This window comes from Drosophila serrata, unplaced genomic scaffold, assembly GCF_035046125.1.
Source record: "Drosophila serrata isolate PLE 108 unplaced genomic scaffold, ASM3504612v1 contig_364, whole genome shotgun sequence".
Classification (NCBI taxonomy): domain Eukaryota; kingdom Metazoa; phylum Arthropoda; class Insecta; order Diptera; family Drosophilidae; genus Drosophila; species Drosophila serrata.
Genome location: NW_028257262.1, coordinates 878,151 through 897,154, shown reverse-complemented (window position 1 = coordinate 897,154; position 19,004 = coordinate 878,151). Strand labels below are relative to the sequence as shown.

General features: G+C 45.2%; 5 protein-coding genes across 42 annotated transcripts in view; 2 read left to right on the top strand and 3 right to left on the bottom strand.

Annotated features, from left to right (window-relative positions):
• Positions 1-33: 33 nt before the first annotated feature.
• Positions 34-1,203, bottom strand: LOC110177209 (uncharacterized). The gene is made up of 2 exons (XM_020943827.2): positions 1,082-1,203; positions 34-1,012 (listed from the first exon to the last, which is right to left on the bottom strand). Exons 1-2 carry the CDS (start codon positions 1,201-1,203, stop codon positions 34-36), a joined length of 1,101 nt encoding a protein of 366 aa, XP_020799486.2.
• Positions 1,204-2,616: 1,413 nt separating this feature from the next.
• On the top strand, positions 2,617-18,387 carry LOC110177205 (solute carrier family 35 member F3). Of its 38 annotated transcripts, none has more exons than XR_015273150.1 (12): positions 2,644-2,762; positions 9,425-9,967; positions 10,033-10,441; positions 10,510-10,688; positions 10,743-10,871; positions 10,949-11,138; positions 11,215-11,304; positions 11,771-11,900; positions 12,255-12,324; positions 14,005-14,034; positions 15,070-15,341; positions 16,660-18,387. XR_015273150.1 is itself a non-coding variant. In XM_020943823.2 (11 exons), the coding sequence occupies exons 2-11, from the start codon at positions 9,470-9,472 to the stop codon at positions 17,155-17,157; spliced, it is 2,223 nt and encodes a 740-aa protein (XP_020799482.2). In that variant the 5' UTR covers positions 2,644-2,762; positions 9,425-9,469; the 3' UTR covers positions 17,158-18,387. The 38 variants fall into 38 exon arrangements, 24 of the variants coding, with proteins under 24 accessions (XP_086695522.1, XP_020799482.2, XP_020799478.2 ...); XR_015273149.1 differs by lacking the exon at positions 16,660-18,387 and adding an exon at positions 15,598-15,712; XR_015273151.1 differs by lacking the exon at positions 16,660-18,387 and adding an exon at positions 15,598-15,712 and having other exon boundaries at positions 2,661-2,825.
• Positions 5,548-7,683, bottom strand: LOC110177211 (CLIP domain-containing serine protease B9). Its single transcript, XM_020943829.2, has 2 exons — positions 6,340-7,683; positions 5,548-6,276 (listed from the first exon to the last, which is right to left on the bottom strand). Exons 1-2 carry the CDS (start codon positions 6,518-6,520, stop codon positions 5,576-5,578), a joined length of 882 nt encoding a protein of 293 aa, XP_020799488.2. The 5' UTR covers positions 6,521-7,683; the 3' UTR covers positions 5,548-5,575.
• LOC110177212 (phenoloxidase-activating factor 3) lies at positions 6,896-8,005 on the bottom strand. Its single transcript, XM_020943831.2, has 3 exons — positions 7,917-8,005; positions 7,737-7,853; positions 6,896-7,683 (listed from the first exon to the last, which is right to left on the bottom strand). Exons 1-3 carry the CDS (start codon positions 7,972-7,974, stop codon positions 6,986-6,988), a joined length of 873 nt encoding a protein of 290 aa, XP_020799490.2. The 5' UTR covers positions 7,975-8,005; the 3' UTR covers positions 6,896-6,985.
• A 54-nt stretch (positions 18,388-18,441) lies between the features above and the next one.
• Syp (synaptotagmin binding cytoplasmic RNA interacting protein) overlaps positions 18,442-19,004 on the top strand; it is a 57,967-nt gene continuing 57,404 nt past the window's right edge. The window contains exon 1 of the mRNA XM_020943800.2: positions 18,442-18,990. Coding sequence (XP_020799459.1) covers positions 18,978-18,990 — 13 coding nt within the window. The 5' untranslated portion in view covers positions 18,442-18,977. The remainder of the gene's footprint in view (positions 18,991-19,004) is intronic.

Genomic DNA, 19,004 nt, shown 5'->3' with positions numbered 1-19,004 from the left:
ATACAGCGTTTATTCAAGACAGGTTAGCCTGGCTCACCAGGCGCCCAGCCGAAAGAAGCGGCGTGGATGACTGCGGGGCGATACTTTGGCCTCGGCATCAAATGCTCCTGCTCCCTCACTAGTTTGCCTCTGACGCTGCCGTGAGTGGCGATCGTCGCGCATGTACGCGCCCAGAGCATTGCGCATGCTCTCGGAGAGAGGTGAGTGGGTTGCCATATTGTTCTCTTCCTCGCCAATCGTTGAATCTCCCGATGCACTGCTGTCGTCGGAATCGTTTTCGGTGTCCTCAATCGTATCGTCGCTCTCATTGGTCGTTTCTGGCTCACTGAATTCTGTTAACTTGGCTGGAGATGGGGCTTTAGGCGCCGACACCGGCAGGGGGCGCAGTAGGGTAACCTTTCTGTTACCGAGCCTCCGCATCACGGCCGGCTCCTCCTGTTCGATCTCCCCTTGCTCCGCTTCACCATGCTGCTGGTTAGGGTAGTGGTAGAAGCTGGACTGGAAATCCTGCGGACTGAAACGCTGCACTCCGTAGTAGCTGCCGGAGTTGGTGTCATAGAAGAACATCGGCTGAGTGTGGGCTGGATGCGGCGGTGGTGCATAGTAGGGTTCATACGGGCCATAGGGATCTTCGCTTTCATCTGAATCGTATACGGGACGTCGCTTTAGCTGCTTGCGCCGTTTCCGTTTGCGCTTGCTGGAACTCTGCGAAGCCACTGGGGCAGGCTCCTCATACGGCAGTTCCTGATCGTCTTCGTAGGATTGAATGAGAACGGGTGATGTTTCGATGATATTGGCACTGCCGTCGTTAAAAAAGTTCGCTAGCGGATTGGTCAGGTTGCGCAAACTGAAGGCAGGCTGGACACTGCGAACGAAGCTATTCCAGACCCGGACCAAAGGGCGCTCTGTGGTAGTGGTCGGAGCTGCTTTCCCCAAGCCATGGACATACCGCCTCCTGTATCCACCTTTGGGATTTGGCAGGAGGACATACTCGATGGGATAGTTCCTGGAGCTGTAATTAACCAAAAATGATTACCAAGGTGCCACTTAATAATCCATCGTAACACCAGATGTAACTTGCCTTATCTTCGTCTGCTTCTCGGGCCACCGCTGTTGAATTTCCAGAGCGGATATTCTAACTGCTTGGGCAGGATAACTCCAAGCCACAAATATTAACAAGGCCACACAAATTGGCCACTGCATGGCTAAATACTGTACTGGATACGAGCTAGTGATAAAAGCGTCCGTTGTCGTTCCCGGTCGAGGGCCAACTAATACTCCTCCGAGTGTTGATTTCCGTGGTCAACACCCGGAGGGCACTGCCTTTGTCTTGTCAGCGAGCGCATCTCATTAGAACAGCTTTTATGGGACCACCGAACGGTTAGCCAATCTCTTAGCCAAATTGATTTGTAATAGCATTGTTTCCAGTCCCAGTCCATGTCGGAGCCACACTAACTCAAGCCGACAGTAAACCAACTAACCCAATTCTAAGACCACATCTCCCCCGGGCCTCGTTGTCACCAGCCAATTCCGCCCATACATATGCAAATAGATTTTTATAGATTACACAATTAATACGCCATTCAAGGTGTTGGCTGTGACTGAAAAAAAAAACTCGTTTGCCGATGGATTCTGATTTCCAAAATTATGCAAAGCTGTCTGGGGATGAGTTGCGCATCGCGAAATGCTTTCTCCAGACGAATTTGTGTTTATGATGGCTTCTCCTTATCCAGACTTTATGATCTGGCTAAAGATGTGGGTATTAATGGGTGCATTTTCTTGGCAGGCAACATTAAAGTTTGATGGCCCAACCATGCTGATTTTGATGGGAACTCCAAATGGTCGCAAAAGATGGATTTAACTAATTTGGCAATCTTTATTGCGGGGGAATTGGGAGCACTCTGCAAATTAAGATGAGATGTTTTTGTCAAATTAAAGTCTTGGAAAAGAATTATAACACTTTCTAAAATGGGAATCCAAATTGGGCTAAAGTCGTGGTTTATAAATGATTAGTTGTTTATTATTTAAACAAACCTAATTCGTTGATATAAACAACATTATAAAAGCTTAATCCTGATTCCTTTTATTCATATTTATATTCACTTTCAAAGAATACAAACCTAATTCGCTGATATAAACAACATTATAAAAGCTTAATCCTGATTCCTTTTATTCATATTTATATTCACTTTCAAAGAATACCAAGTGAACACTTACCTGAAATGGAAAAACGCTTCCTTTGGCCATGATGATAGACAACAATCGATTTGGTGACTAAAACTGCCATTTAAAAACAATTTCATTGACTTGCAATAACTTATTTTGTATCGGCAATCACGGAATGTGGAAATCCTTATCAACCAAAATCTCAAGTCCGACTTCCTTTGCCAGGCAATTTACCGAGTCCTTCAAACAGCTGAACGTTTAAGCGCCGCAAAAAATGAAAAGGCAAACAAAACAAAAAAACCAGAGAAAGAAACGCAAAGGAAAATTCCTAACAAGTGTTTTTCTTTGCGGACCCGATTGGTGGAGAGGAAAAGCGGCGAGAGCAAGCCGTGGCCCAGAGAGAGAGGGCTTTTCAAGTGCGAGAGTAAGGCCAGGAAAAGCTCCGACACTGGCTTGGGCCGCTGGCGAGGCAGCTCAGGAGTCGTCGTCGGGTCAGTCACATTGAGATTCCTGGCCAGAAACGACACGGGCTCCCCAGAAACGGCCGCGGCGCGTGCTCTAGAAAAGGAAGGCTGGAAAAGCGCCAGCAGCAAACGGTAGAACGCCAGAAACGCTGCTGTCACAGTTTCCACCTAAGTCGAAGGAAAACAAGTCAAAAGGCTCGTTCAAGTGGCAGTTGCTTTTTTTTCGGGCCAAGCCAGTGCTTCGTGTGTGTGTGTGCGTGCCTTTTGTGAGTGTGCGGCCCCCCTAGTATCTGTGTGACTGCCCTCCGCGCCCCAGCGTGCGTGTGTGTATGTGTGTGGTGGTGTTGTGTATCTGTGTGTGCATGCGTTTTGTGTATCCGTGCTCCAAATTTATACCCAGCATATTTTTGCACATTTAATTGAATTAAGTAAAGGGCTGAGCGGATACAAAGGCGACCGTCGTCGTGGTCGTGGTCGTCGCCGCCGCCATCGTGGTTTCGTCCAGTTCCAGTCGGACCCGTCCGCTCGTCCCTCCCATTCGCCCGCTATCTTTATATAAGAGAAAAGAGCGCAAGACGGCGAGAGAATTGCGTAAAGTTCGTGTGCCGTGGGAAAATGACATTAAGTGCTTAAGTAAATTATATAAAAACATTAAACGCCTCGCTAAGCATCCATAACATAACCCATCCGAAGCGACAGCTGTGCAGCCTGGAAAAACACTTTTCCCCCCCCCCACCATCGTCTTGGACGCCGCCTAAAGATAAACGGATTCGCCAGGCAATTTCCCATGCTCTGCATTCACAAGGCGAAATGAAAAATTCAGACACAACCCAAGTCCCAAGTTGTCACAACTGTCTGGTGTGGGTTGTAAGGGGAGGTGGGTGGTCTAGATTTTCGACTACTGTCAAGGTGGGCGCCCACCTCAAGGCCTAGTCACTAACCCTAAACCCGACCACAAACACAGGGAAACATACACACGCTCGGAGCGACGAATAAGTATCTTGGCGGGCGTTTTGTTTCCATTTTCAGGAGCGCATTTGTGCTTTCCAAGAGCAGCACGGGGAAAAAAAATCTAAAAAATGTTGATTACATTTAATAAGCACAACAGAAATTGCTGAGAGATTATAATATGCATGGGAATAGTATGCAAAGTTCAGCTACAAAGTAAAGCAAAACTTATTAGCATTCCATTTTGGGATTTTAAAAAGTTAACAAGGGAAAACTTTGTCAGGCTTTAAAGGAAATTAAAAATCCTTTTCATCTTAAATGATTATCAGGATTTAATCAAAATTTCAATCCACAGATCAATCGCACTTTTAGAACCCTTAACCTTTTCATTTCGAAACCGAGAATAAATTACAAATTAATCCCTTCTATTTTCTCTGTGTCCCAGGTGACTTTCTCTGTCTTTGTCTCTGTCGCTGATGTTGTTCTTGTTTTCGTTGTTATTGTTGTTGTTGTTGTTGTTGTTGTTGTTTTTGGTGAGCAGGTGTCTGACTGCCACAGTTTTTGGCGTCACTTTCGTTTTCGTTCTCGCATTGCCCTCGCTCAAGTGCTGTGCTTGACCATAACCACTAAAAATGTCACATTGCGTATACGCCGCGTGGTGTCCTCGACCGCGGTGGGTGCTCTTGTGTTGTTACTGTTGCTTGTATTTGCGGTGTTGTTGTAAGCTCTTTTACTTTGGACACCAGCACCCCCGCAAAGCTGCTCTCTCTCTCTGCGTGTGTGTGTGGGTTTTACTCATGGGGCTGTGCTCTCTTTCCTGCCACACTTTCTCTCGTTCAGCTGTTTGTTTTGTTTTGAATCGCATTTCGCCTCGAACGACTGGAGGAATGCGCTGTTTATCCGTGTGTCTGTCGGTCTGTCGGTCATCTGGTCACGTTTTGTGGCACCTCCAGCTCCTTAAGACGAGCCCGCATAGCCGACAATTTAAATTTTATTGTGATTTTTATTCTCGGAAAGAATAAACACAGAGCGTCGCTATTCTTAGCGTTGTTTTATAGAGCAATTTGGCGCCTAAAAGTATGCTCCGGCACGCCGATAAAAGCGATGTGTCTACATTAGCCTGACGAGACTTCGGGGAAGGGTGGATGATAAAAGATGAAACTTGCCAGCAATTTAATATTTAATCCTCCTGGTTGTACTTTGATGTCCCTTTGTAGCCGAGCCTATGTTGAGCATAGTTGTTGGTCGACGACGACACATTAAAATAACTCTTACACATCAAGCCATCCATTCAGTGCACAGCGCGAAAAAGGTGGGCAGATATATCCTTAATAATATACATATATGTTAAAGAATATTGCAAACTGAAAAAGTTTTATAAAAATCTATAAAGCAAATCAGAGAGAAATAAGCTATAGGGATATTTATAATTGATTTTGAATATAAGAGATTTCTGTGGAATGCTGGATTATTTATAAAACTTCAATTAAAGTTTCATTATATGCCTTCTATTTTGGTTTACTAACCAAAGCAAACCTTTTCTCAATTCATCGCTTGGATTTCCTCGAATTTTGCCAGTTAAGTCAATGTCTTGGCATTCGGCCAATGGCAAGGCAACCCAGCTGCTCTCTCCTACAGCCCCCATTGCTTCCGCTTCCGTTCTGCCGGGTTTTTTGCAACATTTTCGGCTGTCTCCTGTCGACTGGCAGACTTTAATGCCCACAAAGGGCGGACTGGGCTGGCGGGGAAGGGCGATGAAATTTCCATATTCCTCGCATTAGCCAACTAGCGGCGGCTGCCCTGCGCTGAGTGACTGCTCATTAAAATGCTATAAGTGTATGAACAGTTTGCATGTTGCACGAGCTTCGAGCTGAGAGCTGAGAACGAAGAGCTATGAGCTACGAGCTACGAGCCTCGGTTCTCTCGCTTCCAGATGAATAATTAACACCCCAGGCAAGACCTGTTGGCACCTGCTCTATGTCTTGTTTATTTTTCGCTCAGGAGCGTACAATCAGTGAGTCGGAATTCTGGTAGATAAAGTCCAGATAGTTGCGGATGGCCAGGAAGCTGGACATGATTCGGTTGTCGTGCCAACGCCAGTCTATCATCAGGCCCACCAGGTAGAAGTTTTGGGTGGCATGATTCTTCACCTGCATCCCGACCAGCGGTGCCCCCATATAGAAGCGCTCCGGCATGTTCTGGTAGCCGCAGACCGTGGTGCTGCTGGTCACCAGGGAGCTGACCTTCGACTGGCAGAAGGAGCGGCTATGTGTGTTCACCCAGACCTTCAGTCGAAGGTCCTCCGCGGTCCGTAGCCCAGCCACTATGAATGTCTGAGCCACCAGCGTCTGGTTGACCAGGTGGGGCGGTGGCATACAGATGGGCATCACGTTCGCATTGAGCTTCGCTTCCCGCTGAAGGGTCAGAACCGCCAGGCTGTTCTTTAGCGTCAGGGAATCGTACTCCGGGTGGATGGCCACTTCGGCCAGCTTGATCTCCTGGGCCGGGCGCACGCAAAAGCCATCCGGATCGCAGGAAGCCTCATTGATGGGGGTGCTCTTGTTATAGACGCCCAGGTGCACGGAAAAGCCCTCCGCCATTCCATTATACTGCACGAAGCAGTAAGCTGGGGCCAGCACCGTTCGCTTGGATATTAACACACCCAAGCAACCATTCTCCCGGATCTTGCCCTCGAAACCTGCGGAGAGTGATTAAAATGCTCTCATCCCATACATATCAATAACACACAATGCTCACTCACCCTTGGTAAAAGTGATCCGGGCCAGCCACTGCTGTTCCGTGGGATAGGCGAATCTTGTTTGCTTTAGCAGGTTATCCTCATCGAAACTTCCGCACTGAACGTTATCCTGGGCGGATTGCACTTCGGACACAATCTGAAGTAGTCCCAGTAGCACGGTGATCAGTGCGCTGTGTCCAAGCATTCTAAAGCGTAGCTCAAAGTCAACTGACAACGGGTTGGGAAAACTTGAAAATCTCCGACTATATTTCTCAATGCAATGCAATGGGGTTTATCCAGAGACTTATGATAGATATGAGCTTGATTACACGGAAAAAAATCCACTGAAACTTAACTTTAAAAGTAGTATTCTAGTTGCACCAACTTTGGGCTTTGCTGTAGGAAATGTGCCTTAAATATAATATTTATCTTTCTGTGTAGCAAGTTGTTTTTCTAATGGCGCCGCCTCTGATTAATGATATTCAATTACATTACTCTTATTGAAAACCCGTTCGCGATACGGAACTATGGGCAGCTCCCATCACGATGCATCGGTAATTTTCGAAACACCACAAACATCTTGCTTTCTCGAAGGTAAATTTATTGGAGATTTGCTAATACATATTCATTGGCAACGTTGTGCAACATGTCAATGAGTTGTGGCATCTGCCTATTTCGTCGCAGACTTTTCCATTATCCATGAGCGGGCTTGGCGCACATCCTGATAGATTTGTGTGGTGGCATCCCCGGAATCCACGGTCCTTACTAGCAATGCTACCAGGTAGAAGCTATGCGGCACATCGCGCTGCACATCGACGTCCATGAGCGGTGCACCCGGAAAGTACTTGGTACGCTTCGCAGGGAAGCCGCACAGCTGGTACTCCGGAGGCAGAATGGACTCAGTGCCGGCTATCAGAGATTTGCACTTCCGCCGGGACACCGTCATGGCCAGTCCCTTACCCTTGCGCGAGTCGCCTGAGTTGAAGCCTGCATAGTGCAGGTTGCGATTGATCAATGACTCCGGCTCCGAGCCACCCTGCATGCAGATCGGCTGAATCCAATTGTTCCACTTGACTGGCTCCGACAGACGCAAGACAGCCAGGTTGTAGTCGCCGGTGTCCTTGTCTGAATTCGGGTGCACCGTGATCCTGTTGACAATGCGCGGCACAGGACGCGGCGTACAGAAGCCCAGAGAATTGCAGTCAAGCTCATCCCCCGGCGAAAGATTTGAGTCATACATCCCCAAGAGAACCACAGCGTTGGTGTTCCCTGACCGGGTCTTGAAGGGCTTCATGCAACTGGCAGTGGTTAAGACGTGCAGCTCGTTGACGATGACCACAGAGCATCCTGCCTTCTCATAGTGACCACCTGTAAAGGTTTAAATCTCCTAGAATGTAATGGCAAACTATCCTCTGACTTACCTTTGTCTTCCGCCAAGAGACCTATCCAGGGCATCTCGGAGGGCTCCGTCTTAATGGCAGTGGTGTACATCAATTTCTCCTCGAGGCGACCGCATTGGGAATCCGCCAGGGTCAAGGCTGTCAAGGCAAATAGCAACGTAAATGTGACTAGTAAAGATTTAACTTGAATGCGCAACTCACCCGCCAGCAATGCCACAACTAAAAACTGAACAAGTTTTCCGCTTCCAAGCATTTCCATGTCGATGTGCTTCCAGTGCTCAGAGTTAACTAAGCTCAGATCGAAATGGTACTCGAACAAGCTCACAAGTTATTTATTAACAATTCCAAATCTCTCTCACGTTGTTAGACTCAGATTCAGTATCGATTTCGTGCTCTCTGACTAGACTTTCAGATCGATTGAATATGGCCAATCGCTCTTGGCAAAACAGGCAATTATCAGGACCCTCATTATATAGCCATTAGGCCCTCACAATTCCTGGGTCTACACGCTCCCCGAGGACCCCGAGGATGTGCATTTGCTCAAGACCGCCTCCAACTAGGCTGAATAATTAATGTTTCAATTAGAATACTATTATCGGGGGCAGGCACAGGCCGCTCAGCGGGATGCGAAGGTGAAGGACAGCGAAGGACATTGTAATTTAGCCGGCCTCGAGGAGGGGGCTGGACTTAACACTCTACTAAAATGCTTACAAATTGCCCGGCCAGATCCGGTTGGCAGTTTATTGTCCACTCAACCAAACTCAACTTGACCTGCTCGGGCCGGGGCGTTCATAATTCGCATTGTTATGAATCCCACTGAACCCGCATCCTTCTGCCCTCCTCGCCCTTTGTGGGCATCCAATCAATGTGCTCCTAGTTGGGCCCGGACTTTAATGAACGACCGGCTGGTTGGCTGTTTTGCTGGATGGCCGGCCATTCGGCAGTGCTCATAAAACTTGCCTGCCCTAGCCTTGAGTGTGGCCTAGGCCAGAATGTATCCCCGAGTCGTTGGCGGAAATGGAAAAGGGGAGACGGTGACGGAGACGGAGACGGAGACCCATGCAAATTGTTTGGACCCTGAGACGACTGAGCGTGGGCATTGGGTGCGCCTCTAGCTTGTAAAGGGTCGAGAAATGGCCTCCCACTTGCGTGTGCCTCAATCCTTAATCGCTGGAAGCACGTGAGCAACCTGATTCTCGGCTCCTGGGTTACCGCTGCAGGGCTGGAGCACGGTTGCCCGAATCGAACTGAATCATTGATTAGGTCTCGCAGGACCTTATTTTAAAGTGTACATTTAAGGCAGCCGGAATATTTATTTTAAGTTGAAAGAGTTTTGGGTTTGTTACCTAGTTTCAGTAGCAAAAATTTCTTAAAACTAGGAGTTAATTGATTAAACTCAAAGCCAGTGATGCTTAAAGCCCTGACATCCAAGTCAGTAATTTTCTCTTCTTGGCCAGTGCGCTATAATTGCAATTTTGCGACCACACATAGCCTTATTTAAAGTTTAATAACTATTTTTTAAGTCTTGTTTTCTCTTACGTAGCCACTTTGTTGTATTTCTTACCTAAACAAATAGGAAACAATAAGCAAAGATTTGTATTACATCTCTTGAGAAGGCTTTACATTTATTGACATTATGTCTTTTGCATTCAGACAACGAAGGAACGTTTCAAGGATAAGAATAATTCCCCTTCTCCTTGTTCTTGCAGGATCCAACCACTATGAGCAATAAAGGAGCGCGACAATGAGGCAGAATGACGCGTGACGGCGAGATTCCAGCCATCTTCAATCCGAAACGGGTGCGAACTCCTTCCGTGGTGGTCACCGGCGACTCATCCACGAATGGCCCATACAATAATAACAATAGCGGCGGCGGCGGAGCGGGAGCCAGCAGTAGCAGCAGCACGGCAGTTGTGGTCGCACCAGGATCGACTGCACCCAATGGCAGTGGGACTGGAGCGACCGGCAGCTGCGGTTTCAGCAACGTGCTCACCTCAAGCAACCCGCAAATAACCCACCAAGACTCGATCTCATCGAGCCAGCAGGATCCCAATGAGGTGATCATCATACCGGCCGACACACCCACGAGTGCTCCCGGTAGCCACAATGCAGCGCATCACTTTGGCGGCGGTGACTCCAGCGACACGCAGACAGAGCAGCACCAGGCCAATGGACATGGAGAGGAGCCGGAACTACGTTTCAGGAAGCTGCAAGCGTGCAAGGAGTCGTGTTGCTCCGAGTTGGCCCGCAAGGTGAGGTCAACAAAAGGATAATATTAGCAAACAAATTTTAATAATGGAATGATTATTATGTACAGATGTACTTTGGCGTGTGCGTGACCATCCTGATGACCGCCTCGTGGGTGGGGGCCACCCATTGCATCAAATACATGTACAAGTACAGAGCTCCGTACGACGACGTGCTAAACGACGACCAGGACACGTCCTCAAGCCGCGCCGAGCTGAGCACAGAGCTGGAGGACATACTGGCCATTAGCGACTCATCGCTGCATCATGTCGAGGACGCCACCGAGATGTTCAACATACCACCGCGCCAGCCCGTCTATTTCAGTGCCCCGTTCTTCGCCGCCTGGTTCTTCACCAACTTCTCGCTGCTCTTCTTTCCCATCTACATCCTGGGATTAGTCTCCACGCGCAAATGCGAGAAGCTGAGCGACATCCTTGGCGACGTGGTGCGGGGATTCCGGGAACGCGGCTTCACAGTGGGTGAGTTTTGTGTTTGACGTCCACTAGGGTTTCCTATATATTCCCCTAATCGCTTCCTATCCATGCAGGTCGCTTCCTCAACCGCTGCCTCTGCTTCTGCATTTTGTGGCTGGTCACCACCTATCTGTATACGCTCTCCCTGCACGTGCTTTATGCCACGGATGCCCTGGCACTGTTTGCCACCAATGTGGCCTGCGTCTATCTGCTCTCCTGGGTGATCCTGCACGAGCAGTTTGTGGGCGTGAGAGTGAGTAAATGACTATACTTTCCTACATTTATAAATTAACTATTTATCCTTAAGATCGTGGCCATTATCCTCTGCGACACGGGAATAGCGCTGCTCGCCTATATGGACGGGATCACAGAGAGTCGCACCCTGAGCGGCGTTGTCCTGGCCACGCTGGCCGGCGCCGGCTATGCTGTCTTTAGGGTGAGCTCACAGTTTACTCTGCCTTTTCGTGTGCAGACCATGTCGTGCTCATGTGGGCCTGTCCTGTCGCTTTCCAGGTTATGTTCCGCAAGGTGATGGGCGATCCACCGGTGAGCCAAATCGCCTTCATATTCACCGCCCTGGGCTTTCTCAATGCCCTGCTGCTATGGCCCGTGGTGCTGGGACTCTACCTGACTGGCACGGAAAGCCTGACATCGGAGAGCATACCCTGGAACCTGCTGTTCGCGGCGAGCCTCCTGCTCCTGGGTAGGAACTACTCCCCAGCTCCTTGCATTTCTACTATGCTGCCAACTTTTATCGTTGTAATTAATTTTGATTGCAGTTTTCCACGTTCTGATGCAGTTCAGCGCCGCCGTAACGTACAATATGTTTGTGACATTGGGTCTGATTACCGCTGTGCCCGTTTCTGGTGGTATGTACACGGTCGGGCTTCTCCCCAACATGAATTCAAAGGGGGAGTCTTGGCTAGGGGTCCCCTTCGGCATGACGGATTCCGTGACTATAAATTGTTTTAAATTGTGATATGAAATCCGGGCACTCATGTGGGGCACGTGAAATCATTTGATCCTAGTGGTCCGGAGTGGGTGGAATGCGACATAAATTTTCACATACAAATGTATGTATTATATTCCTAGCCGTATTGGAATCCTTTCTATTCAAACATTTGAACATATAATCGATATTTTAAGGTAGTAGGAAGGTATTACAAGGAGGCAGTACAAACGTTATTATTGTTTATCATCGAAGGGTAAAGGGAGAACATATTAATATTAATCATAATTATTTGCTATAAACTTTCCTTATAAAGCATTATTTATATGATAGTTCCCCAAGATTTACTGATAACTAATTCAATTTTAATTTTTCAACACCTGTAGCCCTCGATGTCATACTGTACAGTGCTAATTTTGCGGGCATGAAGCTGGCCGGAGTGATTCTGATCGGCATCGGATTTTTCCTCGTTATGTTCCCCGAAAACTGGCCAGACTATATAACGCGATTGTTGCGGTAAGTGGGAAATATTTTTGGACTTTACTCATTATTGCTACGAATAATTGTTATGCCAATTAATATGCTAATTTTCTTTTTTTGTCAGAGTAAAGACTCGTGCGTGTTTGGTTTGAATATTTAACGGCCTTAGTTGATTTCGGTTGTAATTCACTTTGCGTTTCATTTTGAATATAGTTTAATTTGTGTTAACTGCCACCGCCGTGTGGCATTAATGACTAAAAGCAAACAATTAAATAACTCATCGAAGAAATTAAAGTTTCTACCCTTGTTTGATTTTGATAAAATGCCATTGATTTCCTGTATACTCACATAAACTATATATTTAATTTTATATAAACAAACATCTTGCAGAAAGAGCGTTCGTGCCATACTCCGTTACCAATGTTGTTGTGAATTAGCCGAAATTCGCTATGCTCATTCGGTAGGCCAAAAACACAAGCTAAGCCAAAAACCCATAACCCAAACCACAATTAAAACCAAAACCAAAAACAAAATACAACCCTTGATCCAAGACACGTTTTTAGATATTAACTAGAATCGTTTAGGCCAGAATAAGATCTGTGTTTACACTAATCTAACAACTAATAACTAAACTCTTTTTTCAACTTTGACTTTACATAAAGCTAATGATAAGTAACAGAAACTTGGCAGATTTTTTACTGAATACACTATGAAAAACTTCAATGCTATCTTTAGGTCTATAAACATCCTCCATATATATATCCTCCCACAAAACAACAAATACAACACCTTGGCTTCCAAGTTTTGCGCTCACCCTTGTTGAAAGAAATATCTAGACATGTGTATCTCTGTTACTATATACATATATATTTAATTGCCTTTATGTACACACCCAAATTAACCATATACCGAAATATATACCTCCACACACACGTTTTACGAACATATATCCAAAAATATATATATCGTTACCGTTACCGATTTACCAACACCAATTACCTCGGCTGTTGTGCAATTGGTTGACAATCCCCATCTCGTTGTTGTTCTTAACGTTTTTTGGCGCAGCCTTTACTATACATGTACTTATGTTAACTACCCGTATTGTTGATACGTTTGATGATTTCGTTAAGTTCCGGCATATCAGCAACCCCCCACCCACCAAGCTCCAGATCGATCTCAGTGCCAATCTTTTGTTTTGACCTTTGTCCTTGTGGTTGTAAGATATATATCCCTATAATATCTGGATGTTGGTTGCTGATGTCGGGGCTCGATTACTGTAGTAGCGTTCGTTCGTTTACACCTCAACACCGACTGTGTATACACAACACACACACACACATGTCACACACACAGTACACCTGCCTCTACGTATGTAGTTTTGAGTTTCGCTGGTGTTGCGAAAGTTTCCATATAACGATCCGCGATCCAAGAACCCCAAGAAACTGGACGCTGGTGACTATTTCTATGACTATAATAATGATGATGATGATGATGATTCGTTTGGCTGTTTGTTGTGTGATCTCTCCTGAATTGCAGCTTTTCCTAATTGGGTTGAATCTGTTGGCTTGGCCAGTATACCTGTCTTTGGTGTAAATACATTTACTTTTTTAGTTTTCTGTTCTTTTGTTCTGAAACTGTCTGCACCTAGAGAGGAGAGCGCAAGTTATCATAGATGTTATGCAGATGTTAAGACGCAGCATGATGGATCTCTCAGTCCCCTCCTTGATCCAGAGAGCTATGTTTTGATCACCTTTTGCCTTATCATTTTGTCCCAGACCCAGTCCAGGACCCTAATGGCCAGAGGGAACCCGGATGATAACCGAATATGAACGCAAACCCCTTAAGCTACCCTTAAATACGATTAAACCCTAAATAATGATGATATCCATTAAAATGCATTCAAATTGTTAACCGATTGGCATGTTTGAACCGACCTTCGTTTTCTCTTCGTTTTTCGTTTCGAATTGACCGTTTTTCATTTTCCAAACTGATCTACTCTTGAGTTCTACTCCTTTATTTCTGTGCGATCTGTCTGTCTAACTTTAAATTCTTCAAGCTCTACTCTATGCTATATACTGTACCTACTTCTCTTATATATATATAAAATACGTGTCGACATTTCTCAATTGTCTTTTTGCAGAAGCATCATAATGCTGGGTCACAATGCGAGGTGAGTTCCGAGATTAGGCTCAGCTGAAGAATTGAATGTGTTTTTTACAACCATAAGCATAAGCAACACTTGGCCCGAAAGGTGAAAGAGAAGGGTTTTTTCGTTATTATACGCCATATATAGGAATACCTTACTCCATAAATACCCAGCCAATACCGAGACAACCAATCAACAAACTTACTTAAATATTTATCCAAATCCAACTGTAAGCGAAGTATGTTTCTTCATTCGATTTCGATTTCGTTTTATATATCCTTAGAACCGGCTCTTGCCTAGACTTTTGATAATTCGGGTTTGATTTGGTTACGTTTGGTTTCCAAAAGGGATTGCAACCGATACTCCCTTCTACTTTATCTCTCGCATCCAACTTATAATTTTGATACCAGAGTAACAGTATGATAGATGATAGCCTTAGCCTTTGGCTCCCAGTCAACTACGACTGAGGGTTAGTCTCGGTCAATCAGTCAATCAGTCAATCAGTCAGTCAGTCAGTCAGTTGGTAGCCCCTCGTATGGCCCCGCTGGTGCTAAGGTAAGTCGATCCGAGGGTCCTGCAAAAGCCCACTGCCAGCTAATCTCTCACCAACCATCACCTCATCCAAACCCAATCACTAATTCGCGAGTGGAGCCCCGCCGGAGTAGATGCAATGATCATGATCCATGACCTTCCGTCGAATTCTCCTCTCCGAGAGGAGTATGCTCCGAAATTATAGATATAGCAGCTCTCTATTGGTAGAATCTCCTGATTTGTATATAGTAACACCGCTAATCTGTACTATTGCTTCTTTTTCTTCTTGTTTTTCTCTTCACCTTTTTGCCACAACCTGCCTATCTCTCTTTTTCTCTCTCTCTCTCTCTCTCTCTGTATCTCTGTATCTATGTATCTCTCTGGTCTATCTCCTGTCTTCTCGAACTGTTCTCTCTCTCTTTCTCCACACACACACGACACCTGAATTTGGCTAACATTGCAAAATACACTGCAAAAAAAAAACGAATGTACATCACCACTAAAAACACACACACATCGAACATGTAGCGGTAGGCCAGCGCTTTGTAAGCGAGACGCTATAGTCACCGGCCCGTCCACCAGATATGCGCAAAGGCACATCACGCGCACGCACCACATAAGCTAAGGGCTTGCGGCGAGTCAATTGTTTAATTGTACAGAAACAAAAGCAAAAACATAAACAAAAAACAGAGAACAGAGAACACGACAAGAAAACGTATATTTTGTAAAAAGATTTTGAAAAAAAAACACAAAGCCAGGCCAATGTAAAAACCCAATTGCACCACTTGCCAGAAAACGGGGTAAGTACGAAACCAGATTGCATTTGTTATCGATAAGTAAGATGCTGCAAGGTACAGTTGCCACTCGTAGAAATAGTACCGAACCGGAAGTCATCTCTTATTTTGTTTTGTTTCGTCTGATCTTCCGCCACTGATATTTTCCTTTTGACATCCCCTCAAATTATGCGTTCTTTTCTCTCTCCCCAATTTCTCTCTCTCTCTATATATATATCTATATTTCTGCCTGGACTCTTTTTGGATTCTGCTCGCCTCACAGATCGCAGCATATCTATGCTACCCATTACAAACACAATCGAAAGTATTACGCGGTCAAAACCAACTCATATGGGGTTTGAGCCAATATCGCATGAACCCGAACCGTTAACGAAAAACGAAACCTTCAGGGCGGCCAGCGTGTGGCTCCCGACTGTTTTTGCTTAGGTCCATGGCCACTGCCACGCCCACGCATCCCCCCCAGAAAACCAAAAATGAAAAAAGTTTTTACAACTGTTATGCGACTGTTAAGAACACTTTTGTACCAAAAAAAAAAAAGATTACATTTAGTACCCTTCGAGTTTCAGACTGAGAAACTAAAACGAACTAACACGGTGAGAGTCCCCAATATTTGTTTTTGATCAATCAACCCTTAGACTCACCTAGCCTCACCCCAAAAATCCCGACTGCATTCACTCCTGTACAGCTCACCGGATCACTATCTATCTTTATCGAAATTCCCATTTTTTCGGAAAGTCTTTAAGTCTCTCTTCTTTTAAAGTTACCTTGCTTCTGTAATGTTTGCGATTTGCCTTTGTTGTTGGAAAGTGTCTTTACTACTTTTGAGCTACTTGTGAGATTTGTGGAGAGCACAGCTTAATGTAACTATTTGTGGCACCCGTAACTTGAACCACCCCGCTTAACCCCAACACCCAACATGGACACACCCACTACTCCAGACACAACACTCACAACACACACACAAGAATTTGTAAATAACCAACACATGACATCAGTAAAAAATCAGTAAAAAGTCTTAGCGCCTAGGCTATGGAGTCTGTGCACTGCAGGGACACGTGACCCCCAATAGGACACCGATGCCCTGCAGTGCAGAGTTCCAAGATATATCGTGCAAGTGCGTACTCTATGTAAATGTGAGTGTTTGTAGCGCCAAATGCATATAGTTCAATCAAAAATGCCTAGAGAATTAACAGAGCTAATGCCAACTGACACAGATGATGAAGAACTTTGAGACGATCGCTGAGCCGGCCGATACTAACATGTGACACCTTATCTTTACCACAAAAACAAAACAATATCTACCAAACACACACACACACTCTAGATGGGGTCGCGGCCCTCGGAGCGGTACTTCAACAGGTCAGCATCCCACCATTATCGACTATCGGACGGGATACATAAGGTCCCATCTTCGTTCACCCTCTGGCCGTGTGAGATGACTGATCTGTCGCCGACCACCACTGGGTTTCTGCATGGCCACGGCAGCGCCAACGCACAGCATCACCAGCAACTTTTACACCACCAACAGCAGCAGCACCTCCAGCAGCAGTTCCACCACCGGCAGCACTCGCTCCACCAGCAGCACCTGCAGCGCCAGCACTCGCACACCTCGCTCACCAAGATCCATCGCCAGAGCAGCAGTCACAGTGTCCACGGTGGCGCTGGACGAGCGGTGGCTGCCGGCGGGACCACCGGACGCCTCTTCTCCTACTTTGGGAACGAGCATGAGCACGAGCACGAGCGGAAGAAGTCGGAGACGTCGTTCTTCAACCTGGGCTTCCGCCGGAAGTCCACCGTGGTTTACTACGCCCCAACCGATTGAGCGGGGACTCCTTGCTCAGGCATATCAGGCGTGTAACCACTTAAGCAAGAGAATACAATCAGGCAGATTTAAGGACTTAAGTCGGATCCGCTCTTAGTTTGTGTTTGTGTGTGTGTCATTATATCATAGTTAATGTCGTCGTTGTTGTTGATGTAAAAGTTAAATCGGAACACATGCAGTTACAATTTTGCTCAAATATGAAAAACACATTTAAATGCTACAGTTACAGATTCAGATACAGATACGGATGCAGATGCAGATGCAGATGCAGATGCAGATGCAAGTACAGATACACCTCTGCACGGGGACTAGAGTCTCCATCAGCGCCAGTTGCCCGTTGCCCATGCCTCGCCTTGAATCTCAGTCTCAATTCCAGGACAAAGAAACCCAGAAAGGAGCCCTCAAAACGAGCTCAAAAGTGCCCCGAAAGTTAACTATATACGGTTATAATTTAATACTCATAATTATTATGAAATTGTATAAGGAATCGAAGCCAATTGTTTTTAGCAATTATATACATACATTAAATATTACGGAAATGATAATAGTCAAATATTTTAAAATGGATTCACTCAATGGCACACCTTAAGAAGATAAAAAAAAACGATAACGATAGCGACGGAAACGAACAAAGAAATCCAACTTATTTAAGGCAAATAGTTGATAGACACAAATAAAGATCTAACTTCACCCCACAAAGAAACCCATTAAATTGTAAGCTCATCTAGCCACTAGATCCGGATGAATTTTCATTTAAACTCAACTGTGGATTCGATTTTTGTTAAAGTTTTTTATTTGTGAGAGTGAACTGAGTGTGAACCGAGTCAAAAAAGGAAAAAAAAAACAAAGCGAAGTATTAGTATTTTTTAAATGTTTATGTGTTGTTCGTAATTTGTAATTAAAAGTGTTGTAGGATCGAAATGAATCAACGAGGATACTGATACTGTTATATTACCGCGACCTCTTATCTGAATCCCCAAAGTCCGGGAATCCCCCTTCCTGTGTTGGCGCATTCAGATCGGAGATGTTGCCTGTTATATGTATGTACTAAGTTGTGTAGCCACATCCAATAATTGATTTGTGATAGTTTTTAAAAATGTTTGATAACCAACTGCATACACTACAAAACTTTTACCTACCCGCCCCCCGAACAGAGAGGCAGAGGTATAGCTGCGATGTATTTAGATCACACAAAAAGACCGAACACGAAATAAATAGTTCAAGAAAATATTTAAAACTTGTTTTCTTTAACATTTCAACTGGCCCTGGGTCACCTGTCGGTTATTTAAACGCACATCTGTCAATGTAGACTTGGGTTGAAAATTTTTCAGTATTCAAACATCAACCGTTCAAATTAAATCTCCTCCCCTTCCAAAAATTTTGTTTAAATTCTAAAAGGATCAAAAATAAATCAAAGTCCAAATTAGAAATTACTCTTAATATTTCGCGGATAGGAAAGACGGATTGCATAGGCTCGACCAAGCGAACACAATTGATGATATCGAGCCAGTGCAGTCGAGGAACCGCGAACATATATAGAAGATAACGAAATCGGTGGAGAAATTGCGAAGCTCGACGAATCGACGCGACGGGCGACGTTAATTAATATCAAAGTTCCACGATCATTTGTGTTTTGCTTCTTTTACTCCCTAAAATATCATATATTGTGGTAACTTTCGCATTTTCATACAAACCGAGAAATTCAAACATTGGATTCTGATTTTTGATTGGAGCAAACAAACGTAATACGTTCAAATTATAAATCGTAACGGAAATTGATATCTAGACGAGCAACTGGTATCTGGAGGAGCACATGCAAGATGAATAAGTTTGGTGAGTTGCATCGA

Bases quoted from the DNA above. Each gene is read 5' to 3' on its own strand.
- LOC110177209 (XM_020943827.2), bottom strand. From the start codon at position 1,203: ATGCAGTGGCCAATTTGTGTGGCCTTGTTAATATTTGTGGCTTGGAGT. The intron at 1,013-1,081 runs GCAAGTTACATC...GGTTAATTACAG, and splicing joins GAGAAGCAGACGAAGATAAG to CTCCAGGAACTATCCCATCG.
- LOC110177205 (XM_020943823.2), top strand. From the start codon at position 9,470: ATGACGCGTGACGGCGAGATTCCAGCCATCTTCAATCCGAAACGGGTG. The intron at 11,901-12,254 runs GTAAGTGGGAAA...AACATCTTGCAG, and splicing joins TATATAACGCGATTGTTGCG to AAAGAGCGTTCGTGCCATAC. The intron at 12,325-14,004 runs GTAGGCCAAAAA...GTCTTTTTGCAG, and splicing joins AAATTCGCTATGCTCATTCG to AAGCATCATAATGCTGGGTC.
- LOC110177211 (XM_020943829.2), bottom strand. From the start codon at position 6,520: ATGCTTGGACACAGCGCACTGATCACCGTGCTACTGGGACTACTTCAG. The intron at 6,277-6,339 runs GTGAGTGAGCAT...CACTCTCCGCAG, and splicing joins CCGGATCACTTTTACCAAGG to GTTTCGAGGGCAAGATCCGG.
- LOC110177212 (XM_020943831.2), bottom strand. From the start codon at position 7,974: ATGGAAATGCTTGGAAGCGGAAAACTTGTTCAGTTTTTAGTTGTGGCA. The intron at 7,854-7,916 runs GTGAGTTGCGCA...TTGCCTTGACAG, and splicing joins AGTTGTGGCATTGCTGGCGG to CCTTGACCCTGGCGGATTCC. The intron at 7,684-7,736 runs GTAAGTCAGAGG...AAACCTTTACAG, and splicing joins TCTCTTGGCGGAAGACAAAG to GTGGTCACTATGAGAAGGCA.